General features: G+C 34.0%; 2 protein-coding genes across 3 annotated transcripts in view; both read right to left on the bottom strand.

Annotated features, from left to right (window-relative positions):
- LOC127867910 (uncharacterized) overlaps positions 1-8,032 on the bottom strand; it is a 32,321-nt gene extending 24,289 nt beyond the window's left edge. The window contains exons 1-3 of one of the 2 annotated variants that reach the window (XM_052409414.1): positions 7,719-8,032; positions 6,061-6,123; positions 186-811 (exon numbers count right to left, since the gene is read on the bottom strand). In XM_052409414.1, the coding sequence (XP_052265374.1) occupies positions 186-749 (564 nt within the window). In that variant the 5' untranslated portion in view covers positions 750-811; positions 6,061-6,123; positions 7,719-8,032. The remainder of the gene's footprint in view (positions 1-185; positions 812-6,060; positions 6,124-7,718) is intronic. The other variant, XM_052409415.1, reaches the window with a different exon arrangement.
- Positions 1-22,610, bottom strand: part of LOC127867909 (uncharacterized) — a 94,126-nt gene extending 71,516 nt beyond the window's left edge. Inside the window, exon 1 of the mRNA XM_052409413.1 lies at positions 22,257-22,610. The gene's annotated coding sequence lies outside the window, so the exon portion shown is untranslated. The remainder of the gene's footprint in view (positions 1-22,256) is intronic.
- Between the last annotated feature and the right edge of the window lie 296 nt (positions 22,611-22,906).

Genomic DNA, 22,906 nt, shown 5'->3' on the forward strand with positions numbered 1-22,906 from the left:
AACAAAAGCATGGGTTGCTTCCTCATTGCACATATATACAAGTGGTCAGAAAATACCGTTGTTATCAGTAAACATTAGCAACTTGACTGGACGGACCAACGCACAGACGGAAGGTTACATTTTAATGTACTATTCTTGGGGGACTTAATAATAAGTTTAATTTAACATGACAACTATATATTTACCTTTGTTAAAATGCATGGCGGATGTGGTTTTGCCGGAGCGATGGGGAACGAAAACGTGTTATTGAAGTGTTTGCAGTTCATCATGAAACTTATGATTCCGTTGAAGTCCGTATCTTGTACCGAACTAGTTTCAGTATAACCATCAGGAGGAAAATACGCCTTGGCTATTTGCCAAGGATTTGATGACCAATGATTCGCCGATGTGTTTTTCCAAGAAGGGTTGGAAAATCTATGTTGCTTTGCAATTTCATCAAGAACTCTATTACAAACGTTTGCAGGGCATGGTCGTGGTTGTTTTAGCGCCGTGTCATGCATAGATGTGCATTGTGCTCCTACTTTAATGCATATTTTTCGTGTAGGGCATTTCAGCAAGTTTGCGGTGTGACAGCCATTACACGCGACGGCGCCACTTGACAAGATAGCGTTGTATATGTTGCCGTGTAGAGTTGTAGCCTCTTTCTCAACGAATTTCTCTACGCCAGACTTTGCAATAGCAATTGCCAGCAATGATTTCAGCCAGTTCGTCCTTTCCGACTCAGTCAACACATCGGCTATACCCGCCATAATGTTTTAGTCAGCAGGAAATCGACGTTCAAAATAAGAAACACGTGTGGCCTGAGTATCACCTGTAAAATACAAACGGCAGTAACATTTTATACTTTTTAGATTTGGTATTTTTAATAAGACCACAGTTGTTTATATATTATACTAAATCTGTTGATGCTATTGGTGATTTAGATTTTCATCGTGATAATGACGGCGACAATGATTATTATGCATGTAATATTGTAATGATGATTATAAGGATAGTGGTGTTTATTATGATGAAGCTATGACAATGCTGTATTAGGCATAGCTGAGCTCTTATGAAACGCATACAGATGATCGTCTTCATTTTATTGGCAATATCTTCTGTCTGTATGTCTGTCTGTCTGTCTGTCCGTCTGTCTGTCTGCATATTGTTAGGGATTCCATAATCTAGTTACAGTTGAATTTCAATCAGTCTAAATATAGATTATGTAAAAAACATTAGGTTTCCTTTTTAATCATATATGGAGCACGTAACTGTGATACTATACATTACAACTCAAATATCTCAATACTAAATGAGCGTGTATAGGCTGGTTTCTGATAAGCATACGTAGAAAATAATAGTGAAAGATGTTAACATGGTGTAAAATGAACATAGATGTTAAACAGCAAACATCATATTTATTGACATTATATTGAAGTAACGAACCATAGTTAACATGTTTTTTTTAATCGAAGAACATTTTAAAATTGTATTAGTTTTAGTTATGCAAAGGTTGTTCATCTCAATCACTTTACATACATAAAGGTTAAAGGTTAAAGGTGCGGTTTATAGTCTGCTTTGATAGCGTATGAATCCTAAGACGACTTCGACATTAACCCCCCAATCACTGGGATTTCAGTCGTCCGTTTACATTTGGTGCCAAAGGTAGCCACGGCACATTGGTTTATTTTCCTCACACGTAACCATTTATGCACCTGGGTTGAGAGGAGCAGATGTGGGATACATTTCTTGCTCAAGGAAATTCCAGTGTTCAGGTCGGGATTTGAACCCAGAACCTCTCGATCCCTAAACCAGCGTCCTACCATTAGACCACTGCTCCCATGACATGAATAACACTTCATGCCAAATGCCAAATTTCTTTAAACATGTTTAAATATGTTTTTGTTTTGTTTCATAAGTGTTTATTGAGAAATGCATATTCACTTACACGAATGCATACTATTTATACAGATTTCATGACCATACCAAACATTGTATATAGCATGTAATAATTTAAAGAAAGATACACATGGGTAGGTTTCTATGTGTATGCCTTACATTTATTTTGATAACAAATAAGAGATATGAAAGTAACAAAAAAATTGCATACCGAGAGAAATCTAGAAACAAAAACAACACAGGTCTGATATACTCATCCTATATGTTTGTCCTTGACAAAGATATAAGTTATGTATAGTCATTAGTTTTGTTTACTAACAAGTTTTTTAATTATATACCATCGTTCTGATTCCGTTTTAGTCTGTTTTATATTCTTATATATGGCGTAAACTTTTAAGTAATTCATTATAACTAGGTAACGTTTTCGTTCGTCTAGAGGCCAAAATATTAAGTTGTTTTTACTTTAAGAGATAGTATTTTTTCTTGTTCAAATCTAATACTTCCAAGAATAAATTATTTACAAGCCATTATTTCTTGTATATTTATCAATTTCATTAAAATAAATACAAAGTGACATATTAATCTGCCACTGTAGATAATTGTTTGACAAACTGGGAAGTCATTTCATCGCAAATGGTAACATCCTGGTGGAATATTTAGCATGCATATTGGCATACTTGTCAGTCATTTTGACATGGGGAGTGATAGATGGGTCAGTTCATATTCATGAAGAATGGCACACGGGTCTGTTATTGAAACATACATAATGGAATATTGTTTTTACATGAACGGCGACAGACTTGTAAACCATTGCATCATACATTTTATCAGAATATGCAGCATTAGTCCCATTTAATGGCAAGTCATTGTAAAATGCAGGCCGTCATATTAGTCAGCCATTATAAAATACACGGCGAATGACTTGTCAGTCATTGTACCATAAAACGTGACATACTACACTGCCATGTCAAAATACAGATTGGCAAACTAGTCAGTCAATACACCATAATGTGTAACTGTTTGTGACATGCAGGCTTAAGAACAGTCCTGTTAATTCAGAGAGACATAATGGTAAGCCAATATAACTAACATAATGACAAACTTATTAATCACTGTTGCATGTAGGGCGGGATAATAAACAGTCAGTGTAACATACAAAGCGACAAACTAGTCAGTCATTGTAGCTTGCAGGGTGACGGACGGGCAAGCAATTGAAACATGAAATTGGAATACTGTTGAGTCATTGTTACATGCAGGCTGATAAATCCGTAAATTCAACGGACGGACTTATTCATTGTACCATGCAGGGAAACAGACTGTCCAGCAATTTCAACTTACAGTGTGACCAACTGGTCAGTTATTGTAAAATAAAAAGCATGGTCGACGATGCGGCATGACATACTGGGTAGTCAGCGTAACATGCAAGTCACATACTGATAAGCGATCGCAACGTGCAGGGTGGCAGACAAAGAAGTATTTGCAACAATCAATGTTACATATTACCTATCAATTTTAACTTGCAGAGTGTCATTCGGGTCAGCCTTTGTATCACGAAAAGTGTCGTACAGGCTAGCACATGTAACATGCAAATTACAAAGTGGTTCTTCATCTAACATGCATGTTGACAGACCTGTTAGGCATATTGCTATACATTGCCACAGACTGGTCTGTCATAACATGCAGGATGAAATACTCATCGGTTATGTACGCATGTGGGGTAACCGAATAGTAAGCCATTTTAAAGAGTTATATACTGGCCAGCCATTTTAATACGAGTGGCATACTTGGAACAGGAAACTAAATTATTTATTTAAAAAAACAGGACGTCATGTTTGTGACGCAATATACAATACAATTTGAGAAGTCTTGGTAGTATGCTAGATTATGCCTTTGTCTTAGATTGCAATTTTAAGAGTGACAAACAAGTCAGTCCATTTAACATAGAATGAGACTTACCAGTCGAGATCATGAACAGTGACATGCTGGTCAACTATTGAAACGTGTATATCGTTGCACAATTAAGAGAAACAGCGGTGCATTTACTGCATCATGCAGAGTCACATATAAGGGTCTGCCATTGTATAAAACAGAGAGACATAATGGTCAGAAATTGTTACTAACATGGCTACATACTGGTTTGGCGTTTTAACATACAGTGACATATTGGTCGGTCCGTATAAACTAAACGGAGACTAATTTTTCAGTCAATGTTATACAAAAGGCGTTATACTGGTCAGCCACTTTGACCTACAGGATGATTGACTGGTCAGCCTGTGTAAAATGCAGATACACACAGAATTTAAGACGGTTTAAACATTGATATATGCTATATGGCGGACCGGTAAACATACAAATTAGCATACTGGTAAGCCTTTGTGGCAAATATGGTGACAAACTAGTTACTCGTTTTAGCATGCATGGCAATATATTAAATATACTAGTACGTCAGTAATTGTTTAATGCGAAATTGTAGACAGATTTCCAGTTATTGTAACATACAGAGTGGAGTGACATACTGTTAAGCTTTTGCAACATACCGTGTGACAGACTGAACATTATGTGCATCATGCATAGAATCATCCTGCATTTTTATGCAAATTATACAATGTGACAAACTGGCCGGGCAACTTTGTTTCAGAGTGTGTGACATAGGTGTTCCCTATTATAATATGAATTCTGCCACACTGGTTAGTTGTTGTTCATTTATATTTACAGAATGGTCAGTTATATAATCATACAGTTAGTTACATACTGTTAATTCATATTAATATACTACAGGAAAACATACCGTTCAGTTATTGTAACATGCAGATTAACATACTGTTATGCTATTGCAATAAACAGTGCGACAAACGTCTTATAATTTGTAATAAGCAAGGTAACAGACGGATGAGCTATTGATATATATTGATATATACATGGCTACATACTGGTCAGTCCCTGTTTTATGCATAATGATATTCTGGTTGGCTTTAGTTGTATGTCGTCTTTTTAACAAACCCATTTGCAGAAAGGTAAGCCCTTGTAACATACTTGGTTACCGACTGGCCAGTAACTGTAGCATGCAAGGTAACAGACTGGTTATTAACTTAAAAGTGCAATGTGACAGACCGGTTAGTCATTTTGACTTGCTATGTGACCTACTGTTCAGTCACTTAAACATACAGGATTACTTACAGGTACGCCAGTGTAACATACAGATTGAAAGCTAAATTAGTTTTTGCAGCATTCATGTTTTTGTACCCTACCGGTTTCACCGGAGGGGACTTATGGTTTGCGCTCTGTGAGTCTGTCAGTCCGTCAGTCTGTCTGTCACACTTTTCTGGATCCTGCGATAACTTTAAAAGTTCGTAATATTTGTTCATGAAACTTGAAACATGAATAGATGGCAATAAGGCCATTATGCACGTCATTTCATTTTGTTCCTACGCCAAAAATTGTCGTCGCTATGGCAACAAATACAAAATAAAAAAGATTATATTTCTGACAATGATGGAGCCGGTACGGGACATATATTGCTTGGCAATAGTCTTGTTATACTTGTCAGTCATTTTGACATGCAGTGTGACAGACGGACCAGTCATGGGCACATGCAGAGCGACATACCGTTCAGGCATTGTAACATGAAAGTTTAAAAACCGGTCTGCCATTTATTATTCAGTGTGAGAGACTGGTCAACAATTGTAACAACTAGTGTGAACGACTGGTGAGCCTTTCACAATTCATAATGGCAAAACGATAGGCCATTGTAACATGCAGGGTACAAATAAGTTGGTCTTAGTTTGGATTAGTTGTTATTCACATGAAGACCTACTATTAGGCTATTGTAAAATGCATAGCGACATACAAGTAAGCAAGTTAAACATCAAGAGTGGCGAACTGATCCGATATTGTATAATACCTAGTATATGATTCGGGAATTCATTTTAACATTAAAGGTAACTGAATGGTCAGTGAAATACACGGTTACATAGTGAAAAGACAGTATAACTGTTTTGTGCCTTATTTTTGGTTCGTACAGAGTGTACATGTGACATGCTGGGTGCAATACTGGCCAACTCATGGAACATCTAGGTTGACACACTAGACAGTCATTAAAACATTCAAGGTGGCATTATGGTGTGTATTGTTAGCATGGAGGTTTGCAGGCCGGTCAGTATTGCAACTTACAGGATTACTTACTTGTCTGCCATTGTTACTTCCCGAATGAGGGATACATTGTTACATCCCGAATGAGGGATAAGTCTGTAATGGTAATATAAAGAGTAACAGACTTGCTAACAATTTGAACATATATGGCTGCAGACTGGATAGTCTTTTTATCAGAAAGAGTTGCATGCTAGAAATATATTTCAATTATACAGACTTCTCAGTACATGTAACAAGCTGAGTCAGTCAGTGCAACACAGAGTGTGACAGACGAGTAAACCTGTATAATATATGTACATATTTATTTATCAGCAATTGTAATATGCTGGAGGGCACATAGATCAGTCATTTGTTTTGGCGAGATATGTTCTTTTAACATCACACAAGATTCCAATTATGACAACCGGTAGTTTTAAAGACATTATTTTGGTATCTGAAACAGAAATTCGTCGATAATCGGGCTAGCAAATCTGAAGACAATTGCACGTTTGCTCTGTTGTTGTGGTTGCTTACGTGTCAAATTACTTTGAGACTGGGTAATATAATTATATGTATTTTTTCAATTGAATCCATATGCATATCCATATTGTCATGACTATCTCACTGAGAATAATTAATCACATTCATTTGATTCCCTTTTGCATTAACAGGTTGACATTTGAAATGATGATGTTGCCAGAAGAATCGAAAGTAGAAAGGCAAATTAATTCTTAAAATGCACCACTATGTTAAATTTCATTAAAAAGTTTAAAGGCAAAAGCAAAGAAAATTAAATTATATCGTGTCGACGTATTACACTTGTAAATATCAAACACATTGCCTGAACACATTTAAAAAATACCCAACCTTTGACGTCGGACATATTGGTTTTATATTCTCTTCCGAGGTTACTGGGTCAAGATCAGATATAGTATTCAGAAATTATTCAAATATGGCATTTGCTTAATTGCAATACTATATGAATATATTAACATCAAAAACATAAAACTAACGATTCATAATGTTTATTTGTTGTTTGCTCTTGTTCACATTTTTCAAATCGGACCTTCCGACGTGGAAGCAAGTGAGTAAAATGTACGATCAAATACTAGCCGGTCGGGTGGCATTAATGACGGCAGCTGATTGGATGATATAAATAGTTATACAATTATAAAATAACCAAACAATGGTGAACAACTTTGAAATGTTTCAGTTCTTTTAATGAGTGTTGTCGTGCTTTCTACTTTGATTGAATAAAATGATCGCAGTAATTCCTCGTGCTTCCCATATATTCTTTGTCAAAAGGTCGGTTATAAAAAGATCATTTCTAAATCATCACTATGCATATTTAATGTGAATAATACAAATTATACTGAATGGCTATTAAAGGTATATTCTTACACATTATATGTCAGTGTTATGTGCAATACATTTAATATTTTTGAACTCGTACAAGGCAGGAATATTCACATTTTATTGACCTATCTCTTTTCGTATTTTACGTTAATTATATTTCCCCGTATTGTATTAATTAAATAACATATAATTATTGTTAACATAAATTTTACATGTATTTTATTAAAAAAAATATAACAAAGCGTAACTTGTTGACAACCATGTAACCTAAATTTATTATGAGCTATACTATGTTTAATCGTCCGGGCGTACAACGTGTACATTTCTTTTTTAAATGATGTAAACAAATATTTTACCGCTTTATAACGTAGTCCGTGATTATTCAGGCATCATATTGGTGACGTTCTCAGTGATCCTCCCAAAGCGCAATACTTTCGACTCACACCAAATTAATAAGTTTGTTAAAAATGAACGTTTATATTCAACACAATAATTGGTGAATTTTACTATGAACATGTCAATGTATTATTCCATGTTATTTTGTTTATAGAATAATCAGAGTATTTTAGGTTTTAAATAATGAAAATATAGCGAAAAATATATGTTGTATGTAGATCTATAGGTTAACAAAACAACGATTAACAATACAGTTACAGTTACATGCCCGTTATCTATGATATCTCAACATATACATGATTTGCCTGTAGGTTTATCAACAAGGGTACCTACTTCTCCTACCGTCTAGATTGTTAAGTTTATCGAATATAGATATTTACTTAACATGCGCAACATTCACTTGCTTACAAGGACATAAACGTTCGGTTTAATTTGAATGAGCAAGACATTCAAATCGAATCTCAATCGTAAAATTGGCATTAATTCGGCTGCACAATTATACTAATATATAAAATATATTTTACCTTATTAAATAGTAATACAACAATGTTTAAGCAATAAACACTAAATGCGTGTCTCTTTGATTTATTACACGTAGCTTTGTAGCTACAAATTTCATTTTTTGATGTTTGCAATAATTCAAACGAATAGTTTGAAGTTGTTATATTCGATAGACTAGGTGAAGGTTCGTTTATTATGGTATTATTATGTTTCCAATGTCTTTAATATGTATATATTTGCCTCCCACGCGTTTATTTTCCATATCATTTCTCTATTGCTGATAAGATATATGTGCTGATACAAAGAATATGTGGTGCAAATGTGTAAAAAAAACGACAGACATTACTTTACAAGCTCATAAAAAATTGAATAGACAAACTAAATAAACAGGAAAACATCCAGTTACAGATAGACAAAACCAGACCGATACCGGTATACATTCAGACAAATGCTAAGTACAAACAAATATGAACATACATGTTAAAAGGGAAACAGGAAGGTCTTAGTATAATAATCTTTTACGATAAATCAATTGTTAGTTGTTTTATCTTAAATTTATGTGCCCCTAGATTTGTATCTGTCTTTCCTTTAAATGTGCATATAACTATGCATTTCAGTGCACTTTTTAGCAAAACATACATGTTTTCCCTACACAGAGTTTGATTAAGGATTAAGTGTATTTATTTAAATGCAATAATTGTATAGGACATATTACATGTAGAAAGCAGTAATAATGTGGAAGTATTTTTTTAAACGATAACTTGGAATCACTATATACGGATACATTTCCTTTAATCCTTAAATAAATTCTAAATTTAAATGTCGTTTTGTAAAGTGTTTAAAATGGAACATAAAACATGAGTGTGTTGATTTGTTAATGCCCTCTGTTTATGGCGGCCATTTGTTTTTCCACGATATTGCTATTCCTCACTTGCGCAGATTAAATCTATATAAGTAAGCACGTGATTTCTAACAAAATTTACATGAGAAAGAAACTTAAAGGATATACAAAAATATAATATGAAATATTAAAAACTTTCTAAATTAAACATAAAACAAAAGTATAAAAATTGCATTGCTAAACAAACCAGCTTAATATAATTCGTTTGCAGAATATAAAACTGATATCTTTGTTTGACTAATGTAAATATCCATAAGGATTTAACAAATACCTACGCCACTTTTTTCAGAATGCGATTTCTGATGTATATGTTTTAAGGGGCCTTTTCACAGATTTTGGCATGTATTGAAGTTTGTCATTAAATGCTGTATATATTGATACATTTTAACATTGGATCTAAAAAGCTCCAGTAAAAAAATCAATATTAAAATTTTAAAAAGATACAAAAGAACCCTAAACAGGGCTCGAACCATTGACCGCTGAAGTCCGGAAGAAAAAGGTAAACAATTTAGACCACTCGGCCATCCGTGCTCATACAATACTAGATGTATTTAATACTTTTTTAAGCAATCTCTGTAGTTTCACTTAATATTACGACAACAACAGAACTATCCAAATTATTCAATCGTTTCACGTTGCAACGATTTATAATTTTCAGGTTTTGAAATCGTCAAAAGATGCATATAATTGCTATTTTAGAGCAGATGTAATGTTCAGCAGTATTGTTTCCTTACAAATATCATAATTAAAACGAAAATTTGCGAATCCAAAATAACTTTTTTTAATTTTGTCAAAGTACCAAAACATGAAAAGGCCCCTTTAACAGACTTTGTGTAACCAATGTTTGTCAAATGTTGCAGTTATTCATTTCTCTGTGTATGGTGAATCCAGTCCTTTTTTACATTTACCGTTAAAATGGGCTTCTCTTATATCATCCAATTATGACAATTTAAGCTCGGGAATCACTGGTTAAGCTTTTCAATATGAAATTTAACATTTGATTGCAAAAATATCTTTATTGCATTAATAATTCGAGCATACCATTATATAAAAAATATTGAAAACCAATTTGTGCCAACTCTAACCCATGTGTTTGCATTTGTGTCAAACAATTTTCTAACAGTCATTACTACGAACAATAAAAAATGGTTCACCGTATGTTAAGGAGCCCATACACCAAGCACGTTCTTTGACACTTCGACCACGTTCTGAAGAAAACGCAGAACGGGATGTGAATTTGCTTTAACGTGTAGTTTGGGTCAGAAAACAATACAATAGGATTGAATGATGTTCATACACAGTTCGCGCTACGTAGAGTTCGTTCTAATCCTGTCCTATCCCGTTGTCAGTCCGTCTTTATCCAGTTCAACCGGGTCAATTTTCCTATTGTCCCATTAAGTATACCGTTTCCAGTCAGAACGAGCCCGTCCTCAGCCAGTTCGATCACGTTCGTACGCAGTTCTTCTTTATTCGTTATGCAGTGGTAACTCGTTCAAAGGCAGTTCTCACTCAGTCCTACTACGTTCCTAGTACGTTTAGAACGTAGTTACTGTCACGTTGCTGCCAGCTCTCATTTATGTTTCACGCTTTGAGCCCACCAGACGTACATTTGTAATGCCTCAAAGAAATAATTCCGCCGAATTGGCACTGCGGCTAAAGGTTGTCGCAACTAACAAAACAGAAATCAATATCCAATATCTCAACTGAAAAACGTCAAGAAAATGCAGAAGATATTGAAAATCCTGAATCTGCCAAAACTAAAAATGAAAAGGATCACGCTGTGTCTCCGGTAGCTTCAGATTATGGATCTGCGTCCAGGTCGATTATTCAAATATCGGACGAAGATGAAGCATCTAGCCAGGAACAAAAAACGAAGAAAGCCAAAACCCACACAAATCTCACAATGGAACAGCAGGAAGCCGTGATTGACCGGCTAAAATCTAACGAAATCTTTTATAACAAGAAGCTTGATAGCTAAAAATTCACCAAGAAAAAAATCCTTTCTTTGGAAAAAGCAAACAAAAGTCATGGGTGTGAACGGCGATGAATTAAATGTTTTGACGTTGTAACCACTGCATTAAACGAGTACAACGTACTACGAACTTTCTGCGAATTCTTTAAAACGAGTACAACGTACTAAGAACTTACAGAGAACTTATAGAACGTGTTGCAAACGTTGTAAGAACTTATATTTTAGTTTCTATTTATTTACACGAAACAAGATCGTACTTAAGTCGTAGTGCGGACGGGGTCGGTCTGTCTAAGAACGGATTAGACGGACTAGAAACGGACTGAATCGGTGTGGCATCGTACAGGTAATTTCGGTCCGATCGCACTACGTTCTGGCACGTTCCTAACCCGACCTTAGTACGACCTATCCGTTCTTAGTACGTCCATTCCGTTTCCAGTACGTGTTTACTATGTTTAATTGTAGAACGGGATGATCGGAAGAAAATTTTGAGTAGGCTCAAAGTTCTGAAATACCTCTACCGTTCAACCCCGTTCAAGGCCGTCAACAAAGTTCGAAGACAGTTCGTAACACGTTGCTACTACGATCACTCCGTTCTCACTCAGTTTGAGCCCGTTTAGTCACTTTTTTCAGAACGTACTTCGAACGGAGTCGGTGTATCGGGCGTATTAAATAACGATTTGTGTACGTTTGTATCAATCAATTTTGTTTAATCAGAACAGTCGATGTTTTGATTTCTATAACAATCATAACCAACGTGCTCCTGTATCTGTTCTCTCATGGTTACCGGATAACCATGTGCCTTACATTTCCATATTTATGTGATGCCTGTGTTGTTAACACTGTTTCGGACAAGGTAACAAGCATAAACATTTAAATCAAACTAACGATGCTGTTTTAGTATTATTTTGTGTGGGGGGGGGTGAGGTGGTGGTGGTGGTATTGGACCTCATTTTGTAGATAAGATAATATAATTCCTTCAGTAATAGTATTACATATATTGCACTTTTAAATCATGTGTTTTGCTACAAAAATTAATGTGCAATAACTACATGTATATCTGAATTAATGCTCTTAATCAAAGCATTGATCAAATCGACGGACTATTCAGAAGGGAAGAGTCAATCAAAGATAATGTTTAAGTAATTGCTCATTTTTCGATGTAAAATTTTTGTTTGAGGTTTAATGTTATTATATACGTAAATGTATTGATTTTAAATTAGAAATAAGTGATCACATGTATGAAATAAATTTAATACATATTGTAATTTAAACTGTTTAATCCGCTGTCTGCCCAATACTTGTGATCATTTGTTTTCATATATATGTATACAATCTTATCTAACAGATGTGTGGTCTATAATAAAACGCTCTTCAATTCCCTTAAAGTAGGCACTCATTCACATCAAATTTAAAGCGAAATTTTGAAGAAAATACTAGAAACTGTTTTAACAATTTACAATACAGCGATTGTAATAAAAACAATTTTCAAACACAATTTATTTGACTAGTTTGTGTACTGTGCACACTGATACGGGTGCTCATTATTTGAACCGTATACTCGAGCAACATTTTGAAAATGTGTTATATCTTCTATGAGAATTTACGTTCAACATACATATATATCTATAGTATTGAGAAAGTATTTTTGTACATATCGTTCAACTTTTGAAAAACGATTTAAATATGTTTATTTTCTTTCTTATGAAGTTTACTCTTACACTGCGGTACACGTACAACTTCAGATTACTGATAGCTAAAATGATCTGTCCTTGCATTTAAGTTATTGATATATTACACTCTTGTATTTTAACAATGCGCGGTACACCACGTTGAACCAATGCAGTGAAGTTATGAAACCTTATCGTTTTCGAGCAGACAGATATAGTTTATCAAACCGATGAAAAGGTAAACACTGGAAGAACATTGTGTCATATGATAAGTGCGTGATCAAATATTTCGGATCAATACCATTCAACTATTAAGATCGGCGCTTTTTTAGTATTTGTTTTTTTGTGTGTGTCTAACTCTACACTTAGTTAGAATGGCATTGAACTTTATTCCTGAATGCAATTAAATCTCCAATAGATGAATGTATTTTCCGTAGACGAATCAAGTTACCTCGATTACAAATATCCACTTAATAAGTGTTCTATACAACTTGTAAAATTCATACATAAATACTACTAAGTATTAACAAAGGACACAATATAGCGGGTAATTTATTTTAATAGACACACAAATATCAAATTTATAAATCAATCTTGTCTTGACTACTCCAATTCAAACAGTAATTGATTGTAACATTACATTAAAAAAAACTACAATACCAACATGAATACAAATGGAAATGGTATTCAAACAACTTTTGTTTAATATACAGAAAACACTCCTTAATAAACACAGGATGTGATTAATCAAATGAAATTACATAAACATACACGCATTTAGAATATATAACGTATACAGAGACGATCACACGTTATCAAAATTTGAATATCAAATTTATCTTTATTTCCACATTTAAGGTGATAACGATAAAACATCTTAAGAATTTAGAAATATTGTGCCTAATCAAAGAGTATGTTGGTTAAATTTGTACTTGAAAGTATTAGCATGCCAAATACGTTTGTGCGTATATATGTATGTTGTAAAACAGAATTTCTATTTATAGACTTACTAACGATTGTGAAAAACGTAATAATAAGACTGTAGAAGTTATCTCCCATTATTAAATGAAATTATATATCGCTTTTATATGACAAAATCGATCCGGTTAAATTCTCAAATATTGCAAAATCTTTGGACACAAACATATTGAATTTGCATGTAGAAAACGTTAACGTAATGCAGACAGAACTCCGGTTAGGTTGGATATATTTCAAAATTAAATTATAATGGAACAGTTTTATTGTACTTGTATGCACCATTTATGGCGTTATGACAAGTTTAGCGAGTGCTGAATATACATGCATTTCTTTCAATGTTCGCATTTAAGAAAAAAGGCAAAAGCTTGTTGCTTGGTCGAATAATTTGTTCTTATCCTCACGTCCACGGTGACGAAAATAATTGATCATATTTTAAGTAAAAGGGGTTTATGCCCGTGTATATAGTTTGTTAAATTGCAGTATATACGACGTTATTTCGATAACCAAAACACCCTAATGTCTGACGTTTCGTTAACAGTGAGCACCATAACTCTTGCTTATAATTCACTTCCCATCGACCGTATATTTGTACATAAATAAAGGAATGTTTTACTTTTGATTTGGAAACGCCCCTCATAGCAGCCTCATTTGTCTTAGTATTGGTGGTCTTAATTTGTGAATATGGAACGCGATTTATACATATTTATAATTCTTGTATGTCGAATCCTTGCCATCTTCGTTGTAGTGTGCGTTAATTTGTATGCAAATAATGGCCATTTGATATTTGTGTACCGTACGATTAATTCAGTCACGGTGTGCAAATGCGGTATGAACTTACAACGCAAGATTTAAACAAAGTTCGTCAATGAAATACTTTTATGGTTAATACAAGTAAGAATACAAATCCACCGCCTGTAGATGATTTTCAACAAGAGGCATTGTTTACTTTGCGTATATATATATACACTATGTACAATAGGGTGCTCCAAACAATGAAAGTATCAGGATTGTGTTCTCCAACCCTATAGTACATGATTCCAGTAAGAGAGGAGCTGTAAACAAATTGGCTGAAACTAATAATATTAAGGAATTGCTCAACGCTTTAAAAGTTTTGTCTACATGTATTTATGTCGAAACCTGTGATCGCGAGTAACATAATCTGCAGAGCACACCTATTACAGTTGCACATACATCAATATCTGAAACGTGTTCATAGTCAAACTAAAAATAATCAAAATTAATATACAATAGTCATGTTTATCCTTTATGTTCTTTGGATTAGTGACTGTAACTTGGCATAAACAGCTGAAGACTTAGTTGGTGCCGAAAATAATATCTATGGTATTCGATGACTTGAAGTAGATATGAGTGTTATCTTGTAACATTAAAATATTTAGCGTTCTTTTGAATACATGATTTTTATTCAGTCAACATTGCTTATCTTTACACCTTAGCTGACTAAGATAGATTTATCAGTAAGATCAAACCATTATCATTAATCACCATCTAGGTCTTAGACTGATAAAGACATTAGAGAGCTTTAAGTTAACAAACACAAAACATACAAGTTTTAGATATGCTTTGCGGCTGTGCTGGTAATATCGCCGCATCGAATATAAATGACTCATGTTTGAAATAATACAACTAGTTTGATACAATAGTTTTCTTAATATAAAAGCAAACTTGAGCAAAACGAGTTTTTATTATTATGGCAACGCATGTGTTGGTACTTGCAGCCCTGGTAACAACTGCCCAATCATATTCGATTGTGGCTCTCGATGTAAACATGAAAATGTGTCCCAGGGATCAGATAATGCGCAATTTCTCAAAACAGAAGACAAGTACATTGATATTTTACGATTATGATAGGTTAACAGTATGCATGGTAGCCATTTACATCATCCGCAGATTAGCTGTTTAATAAAATACCTACTGTTTTACACTGTACATGTATATATATTCAGTATTAGGCAATACTAACCAAAATATCCTTCTTAATATCACTTAATGGCATGAAGGTAATTATGAGATGAAAACTATTCGTGAAATACTGTGGTTTGACAGCAGACTCAGTACCTTTTCACAACGAAGCCGTTTACGTATAACTGTCGATGATTTTTACCGCTAATATCAATGATGTGTTGTTCATTGATCTCTATTGTGGCAATATCTATCATAAGCATATGCTATTAATGATATTGAATTGGCTAACATTCATTAACTGTCATACATGTATATTGACCTCATAAGCGTGTTATGCAATGATAATGCAGTTTGTAACATTGTAAATAATATGATTACAATTATTCCTATTTCTATTTATATAGATGCGAAGAAAATCGCGATCTATTCAATGCTATCTCATGTTTTTTACTATCTATTAAGTTCAAGTAGCTCTGAAAACTTTTTTTTAAATATATAGTGTGATAAATAAGCTGACTCTGCGACAGATATTGACTGAAAGTGCGAATTCTCATCAGTGAGAGTTATTGTACATACGGTTTTTGAGATAACAACTGCCATATGATAGAAATAAGGAACGTGATATTACTCATTGCCCATGGTAAATTGTTGTGTACTAAACAATTTACATTTGGTGTCCCAAATGTCTAAGTACAGTTTTCAAATTAATGTTATTTTGATTGTGTCTGGCACCCAATAGCATTGTATTTAATATTTATTCGAAATTTCTACGTAGATAGTATCTAAGTTACCCCCAACACACTATGAAGACTTATTGAATGGTAACACATGCTTCTTGTATACGTGTGGAAAGTGTCTGAGTGCCGTCACTTTTTAACATTGGGTCATATAGATTACCTGACACAGTTAACTCAACAAAATTTTGTAAAGTAAAATTCAATTGACAGTTGTTTCTCAGTTTATATGATTTACAAAGAGGCCATGATGAACCAATAGACCTGAAAAAAGAAATTGCCAATTACAGTACATTCTAGTTTGAAGTGCCTTCATGTTCTCGTTTTGTATTTATTATTGTACGAATGAGTATACTTATATTTTAAATATGTATGTATTAAGAAGTAAAATATAAGATATAATTAAGTGTATGTATGTATTCACAACCAAGATATCTGCTTGTGTAATATGTCATATGACACAATAACACACATTTAAAACTACGTATTTGGTCAGAAAATCGATAAAATGGTATGTGTGTTTTAATCTAAAACGTGTTGAGCAAGTTCTAAATATTAATTTAATTAGGAAATATTTTGTTTTGGTACATCATCAAAAAGTGGATTGGTGGTATATAAATACATTTATTATTTTTTTACATTATGGATGGGAGCATCCTAAATTGTACAAAGCTTATGATACGTGTTTCAAATATTGTTTGTCAAAGAAGCCTCATCATCAATATTCTTGGTTAGCTCGTAAAATTGAATTTAAACGCCGGATGCCATTTATGGCGTTTCGTGGGTCTGTAAACCTGTATAGCAAATAACTTCCATTTTATTATAATAATTAATGAAATAAAATATATGAATACATAGCAGATTGTCTCTTAAATGCTTTATTACGCAAATGTGTTGTTTACGTTATGCATAGATAATATCTAAATGTTTCTGACGCAATTTTATCGAACATATATTTCGTCCTCAAAAATAACATTGATGTGTGTTGATATTGCAACTAATGTTTTCAAAATCATCTTTTGAACTATCACGGCTACTAACTGTAATGTAAACGAAGACGTTTACATGTCAATATAAATGTAGATTTAATATCCAGCGACCACAATTTTTCTTTGTCAATGATTAAATGGAAATTTAAGCATGAAAAACCCAGTATTGAGTCATTTGATTTCTTTCACATAAAGCAGAAAAAGACGCCAGACAGTATATCATGTAATGATTTTATTTTGCTTACTCGCTAAATTAAAGTTAACTTTTCTCATATTTTGGCATGTACTGAAGTTTGTCGTTAAATGCATTATATTGGTGAATGTATACATTGAATCTTACAAGCTCCAGTAAAAAAACAATAATGCAATTATAGAAAGAAAAAAAATAACCCTCAACTGGGCTCGAATCGCTGACTCCTGGAGTAAAAGTCTATCGCTTAGACAACTCGGCCATCCATGCTCATACATTTAGTGATGTGTTTTATAAGCAATCCTCGTATTATCACATAATATACCGACAACAACAACGCTCTCCAATTATTCAATCGTTTCGCGTTGCAACGCTTTATAATTTTAAGGGTTTTTTTAATCTTCAAAAGATGCATATAATGGCTACTTTAGGGCATGGTACATGTTGAATATTACTGTTTCCTCACAAATATCATGACTACAAAGAAAATCTGTGAATCTGAAACATGGCCTTTATGTTGTCAATTTACCTAAACGTAAAAAGGCCCCTTTAACAAAAAGCACCCATTAAATTCATAAAATAAATAATTAACACTGGGATCACCGCCTTTTACGGTAAATACGAAGAATTTTGGGTTTAAACCAGTTTTAGGGCTAGCAGAACCTCACATTTAAACCAGAATTATTTGTGAATGTTAAAACTAGTATCTTAAACATACCGTCGCAAAATATTCAACACAAACTTACTATGGAATTTTTGGGGCGATTACCTTCTGCAATTCGCCCTATAAGTAACATAATATACGTATACAGAAGAGTGTAGTCCGTTACTGCATTTAACCACTTTGCATCCAGATTATGCATTCGCAAACCAAATAGCTCCGATAAGCGCGTTCGTCTTAGCAACTGTGGCATTAGCACCCAAGAAACACGCAGTCCTCATGGAAGGTGTATACAGCGACGAAATATCGGTTCAATACTGAACTATCTTCACTTAACCGATGCAGCGCATTTATGTTCTTTCTTTTCAAGAAATCAACTGCGTTCGCGGTATGGGCGACAAAATTAAATTACCACGCGCTACATTTTTTACTGTCAAAGTAAACATCTCAATGTTCTCTGCGCTACAAGTTGATTTGTATGACAGTTCGCCCATGCTTTTCATGCCAGTTTTGCACGTTTTCCTTACACACGAAATACATGCTGTGGTTGTCACTTTCACAGCAGCTAATTAATTTGCGTTAATGTTTTCCAATTAATCGAAACAATTTTGTGTATGTCCGTCCTAACTGTATAACATTATCCACATTTATTTTTTGTTCCCATAAAGTCGCTACATGTATGTGACCTACACTATGTCGGAGTGACTTAAAATCCAGCAAATAAATTAATTGAATATATATATGAATAATAATTGAATCTACATGATGTATAGACACCTTATGACAACGTTTGTCTTCACGAAATCTCATATACATATAACACTAAGTCAGGGTAAAAACCTAGGTCACAAGTTCAAATGATAATAATCTAAATTGTATTCACAAACGTTTCGCAGTTATGAATTGGCACGTACGACAATGGCTTGTTTTTAAAAGCAGCATTTACTTTTAACCCCAATAGCTAAATCATATATTATGTTGACAGTCTGTCACCCTTGATAAATTATATCTGTTTTATTCAAAAAAGGTGATTGGTTGGCATCACGGTGTAAAGTGTTTTTACGACCACGAAATTTGAGCAAAATCGTTTTAACTGACATATTCGTCACAAACTTCATAAGGTAGTGGTCCTATAAATGTTTATGAACTATATAAATGCTTCTAAAATACCTACGTCCATATGTATTATTATACACTTTTAAATTCTGCATTAAAATCGTCCGCTTAACAAGGACACATCCAAGATGGTCACACTGTGATGGCGAAACACGGATTGACTAAGGATGGTCGTAATCACAATACTGCTCAGGAATGCAAGTGTGTAGTACATGGTGTAAGTGCAAGACGAACTAGTTTACAAACGGAAACGTACACTTGCTTTACAATCACCACCAACAATTCTGGGTGCAATCCACATAAATGGAAACGTATAACGGCATATAAAGGGAGCATTGATATACATTTTCTTTCTTACTTCAATACCCAAACTATTCTGCATAAATGAGAAAGAAAAGAAAATTAAGGTCAGAAAACACTATTTAAGCATAGGATCTATTTTATTGTAAGCATGGACACAAGAATGTGAGGTATGTACTTAATGAACGATGAACTTAACGGAGCAAATTTGACATATGCGCATGAATTCGTAGAAGGAACGCCGCCTAAATTACATAATTGAAATCGCCCAAGAGATCTCGGACAGTAATACGAATGTCCTTAAGGTTCCGAATCTTTATTGATGCAGACACTATACATACATGTTTATCAAATTGGAATAATATGTTCATGAGATTTATGAGACGAAAAAACAAGGGGTTTCTGAGGATCATTGACCTTTAACCTAAACAGTTGTTGATAAGTCGTAAAATACGTGATACCCTTTGGTTTGGGGTTCATTTTGAAGTTAATGAAAGCATTGCCCATTTATCTTACCGAGAGTATTTGTATTGTTACTATTAATAATGACCATATGTTAATTAATATAGCACCTGAAAAGTATCAAGTTTGGACTTCAGAGACATACTTTTTAGATGTCCACTATCTGTTTAAACCTACTACATATCAAAGCTCCGAGCCTTGTTGCAAACTGAGCTGTATGTCCATTTAGTATCATGTGATATATGAGTCATGGTGGGCTTTGATACAATGGGAATGATATGAATTATCTAGGTGATCCTTCATTCCACATATCAAAGCGATGGTCATTGTTGATTCAGAAGATATTGTGTTAACGGTTTTCGGTATATAAAACTGGTTATATCCGAGTGGACGCTAATGTTCACATAGAAGAAACAATATTAATGCGATTTGTGTAATATCTTTAGATTAAACCAACAACAAACCATGAATTTGCTTTGAACTTCAAACACGGTGTTTTAAAGTATTTACTATAACAGTAAATGTAAAACTGGTAATAACTCGGCTGAGGCCCATTTTAGCCCTTTGGGTATGACTTGAACAAACTGTGTAGGGGACCCTTCATCAATTTTACCTACCAAATTTGAAAGTGTTCGGGAATGCGATTTTATAATTTAGTTTTCTTTAATTTAAGCCCATGTTACGCTGGTTATCTTTGGCGTTTAGCCACTTTTTTCCTGATGGACATTATTTGAACACAATTTCAAGATGGTTTCTCGATGATGGTACATACCAAATTTAAAAGCCTCTGACTTTCGACTTTAGATATGGTGATTTTTGAACGGTTGCACTGATTATTATATAAACGTCCGCAATCTTATGGTAACACAAATATTGTTTTAAACTATATTGTCTTTACATTTACAGGTACATTCGTAAACGGTAATATTTGTGTTAAAGATAATAATTGTTCTTGACAATCGATATGATGATTTTAACGACACTAAATACTGAATATGAAATGACAAACACCAAATGGTTAAAAAATCCTTCAGCTGATTTCAAGATAAACTCAAACCACAATATCGGGTGGCACCCAATAAAACTGCTACCTCATTACCGACGTCCGTATGTAACTTTAATAACTTAACTGCAGACGACACATCGCATACAAAAATCGGCCGATATACGAAAAATTGTGTCGATTTTACATTTTTGGAAAAATAGAGAATACTATGTTAGTGTGATTGTGTACTTGAATTTATCCCACGAGTGAATAAAGGTTTACATTGCGAGGCTTGCCGAGCTTTGTAAGCCTTTCTGAGACGAGTGGGATACATTTAAGTACACAATCACACTAACATAGTATTCTATTTATCATCCTACAATATTTTTTTAAATGTATTCCTGATGCAATCAAAACTTATGGAACTCGAAATAGTCCTTAAGAATTCCACGCAAAAGAAGAGTAACGAGACAAAATATCGCTATACGCCTCGATTCAAATTTAATCAGCGTTCCAAATGTTGCACACTCAAGTAGAACACAGACGGTTGTGTTCAAACTACAATTCTTGTTTCATCCCTGTAAAATATCAAAAACAAAGATGGCTGCCATTTTGAAATTTACAAAATGTGAAGACACCTACGTGAAGCATGATTCAGCATTGATCCCCGCCGATATTGTTTATTTTAGTCTGTAAATAACTCTTCGTTTTACACACTTTTTACTTACTGACATAAAAAACTAAAACTTCTTCTGGTTATTGTTCTACTCACCAAAGTTGTGTAATAACCATGTTTATTTTCGTAACGTTTAATTTGTTTCCATGACGAGTTAAAATTCTGGACACATTTCTGCAGCAAAATCCATCTTTTCAATTTTAAAGCACTGGATATAAGCAGGCAATTCTTTGTGGATAGGCATTCTTTGATCGACTGACAAAGGAACGACTTATTCATCAAACAAATTACCCTTTTAACTCAACTTTGATTCCCTTCGAAATTTATAAACAATTTACTGATACTTTTCTTAAATTTAATCCATCAATTGTTCAACAAAACATCGCGTTACTCGAGTAGGCCCTACATTCGACATATTAACGAAATCGAAAATGCAGTCTCACCAGTTTCATTCCAGTTTTATATCCCAACACTGTTATTCACATTCATAATATTATAATAATCCATCGTAAACACACACACTAATCGTTCGATGCTTAAAAAATATTAAACTGTTGAATAAAACCCCTCTTAGTCCGAATTGTTGTTGTCCTTAAATCCAAAGCGTCTAGCTAGTTTCGTCATTTAAATTACGTCACATGAGATACGTCATAAATTGCGTAATCAATTCAATGAAAATATAAGTACGGAAAGCTGGTTCTTCATAAATTTTAGTAAAGGACCAAAATAGTATGATTGTATGACTCAAAACCTGTACCCATCTATAATCTAGTATAAAAGTAAGATATATATTATAGACGTTAATACACGACTGAGCCGGGCCGGGCAGTAATAATCGGTCCCAGGTCGCAAACAGCCCTCGGGCCGTTATTCTCCCTGCGGGCCGATTATCACTGCCCGGTCCGGCTCAGCCGTGTATCATCCTCTAAATAATCCATCGTAAACACACACACTCGTTAATTCGTTAAACGAATGCGTACCCAATGACCCGAATGACGCAATCAGGGGTGAAAGGCCAAAAAAGTAGTCCCTATGTAAATGTTCTTAAAATATATGTGGGATAACCCTTATCTAAAATATCCGTGGAGAAAAC

This window comes from Dreissena polymorpha, chromosome 2 (genome assembly GCF_020536995.1).
Source record: "Dreissena polymorpha isolate Duluth1 chromosome 2, UMN_Dpol_1.0, whole genome shotgun sequence".
NCBI classification, from domain to species: domain Eukaryota; kingdom Metazoa; phylum Mollusca; class Bivalvia; order Myida; family Dreissenidae; genus Dreissena; species Dreissena polymorpha.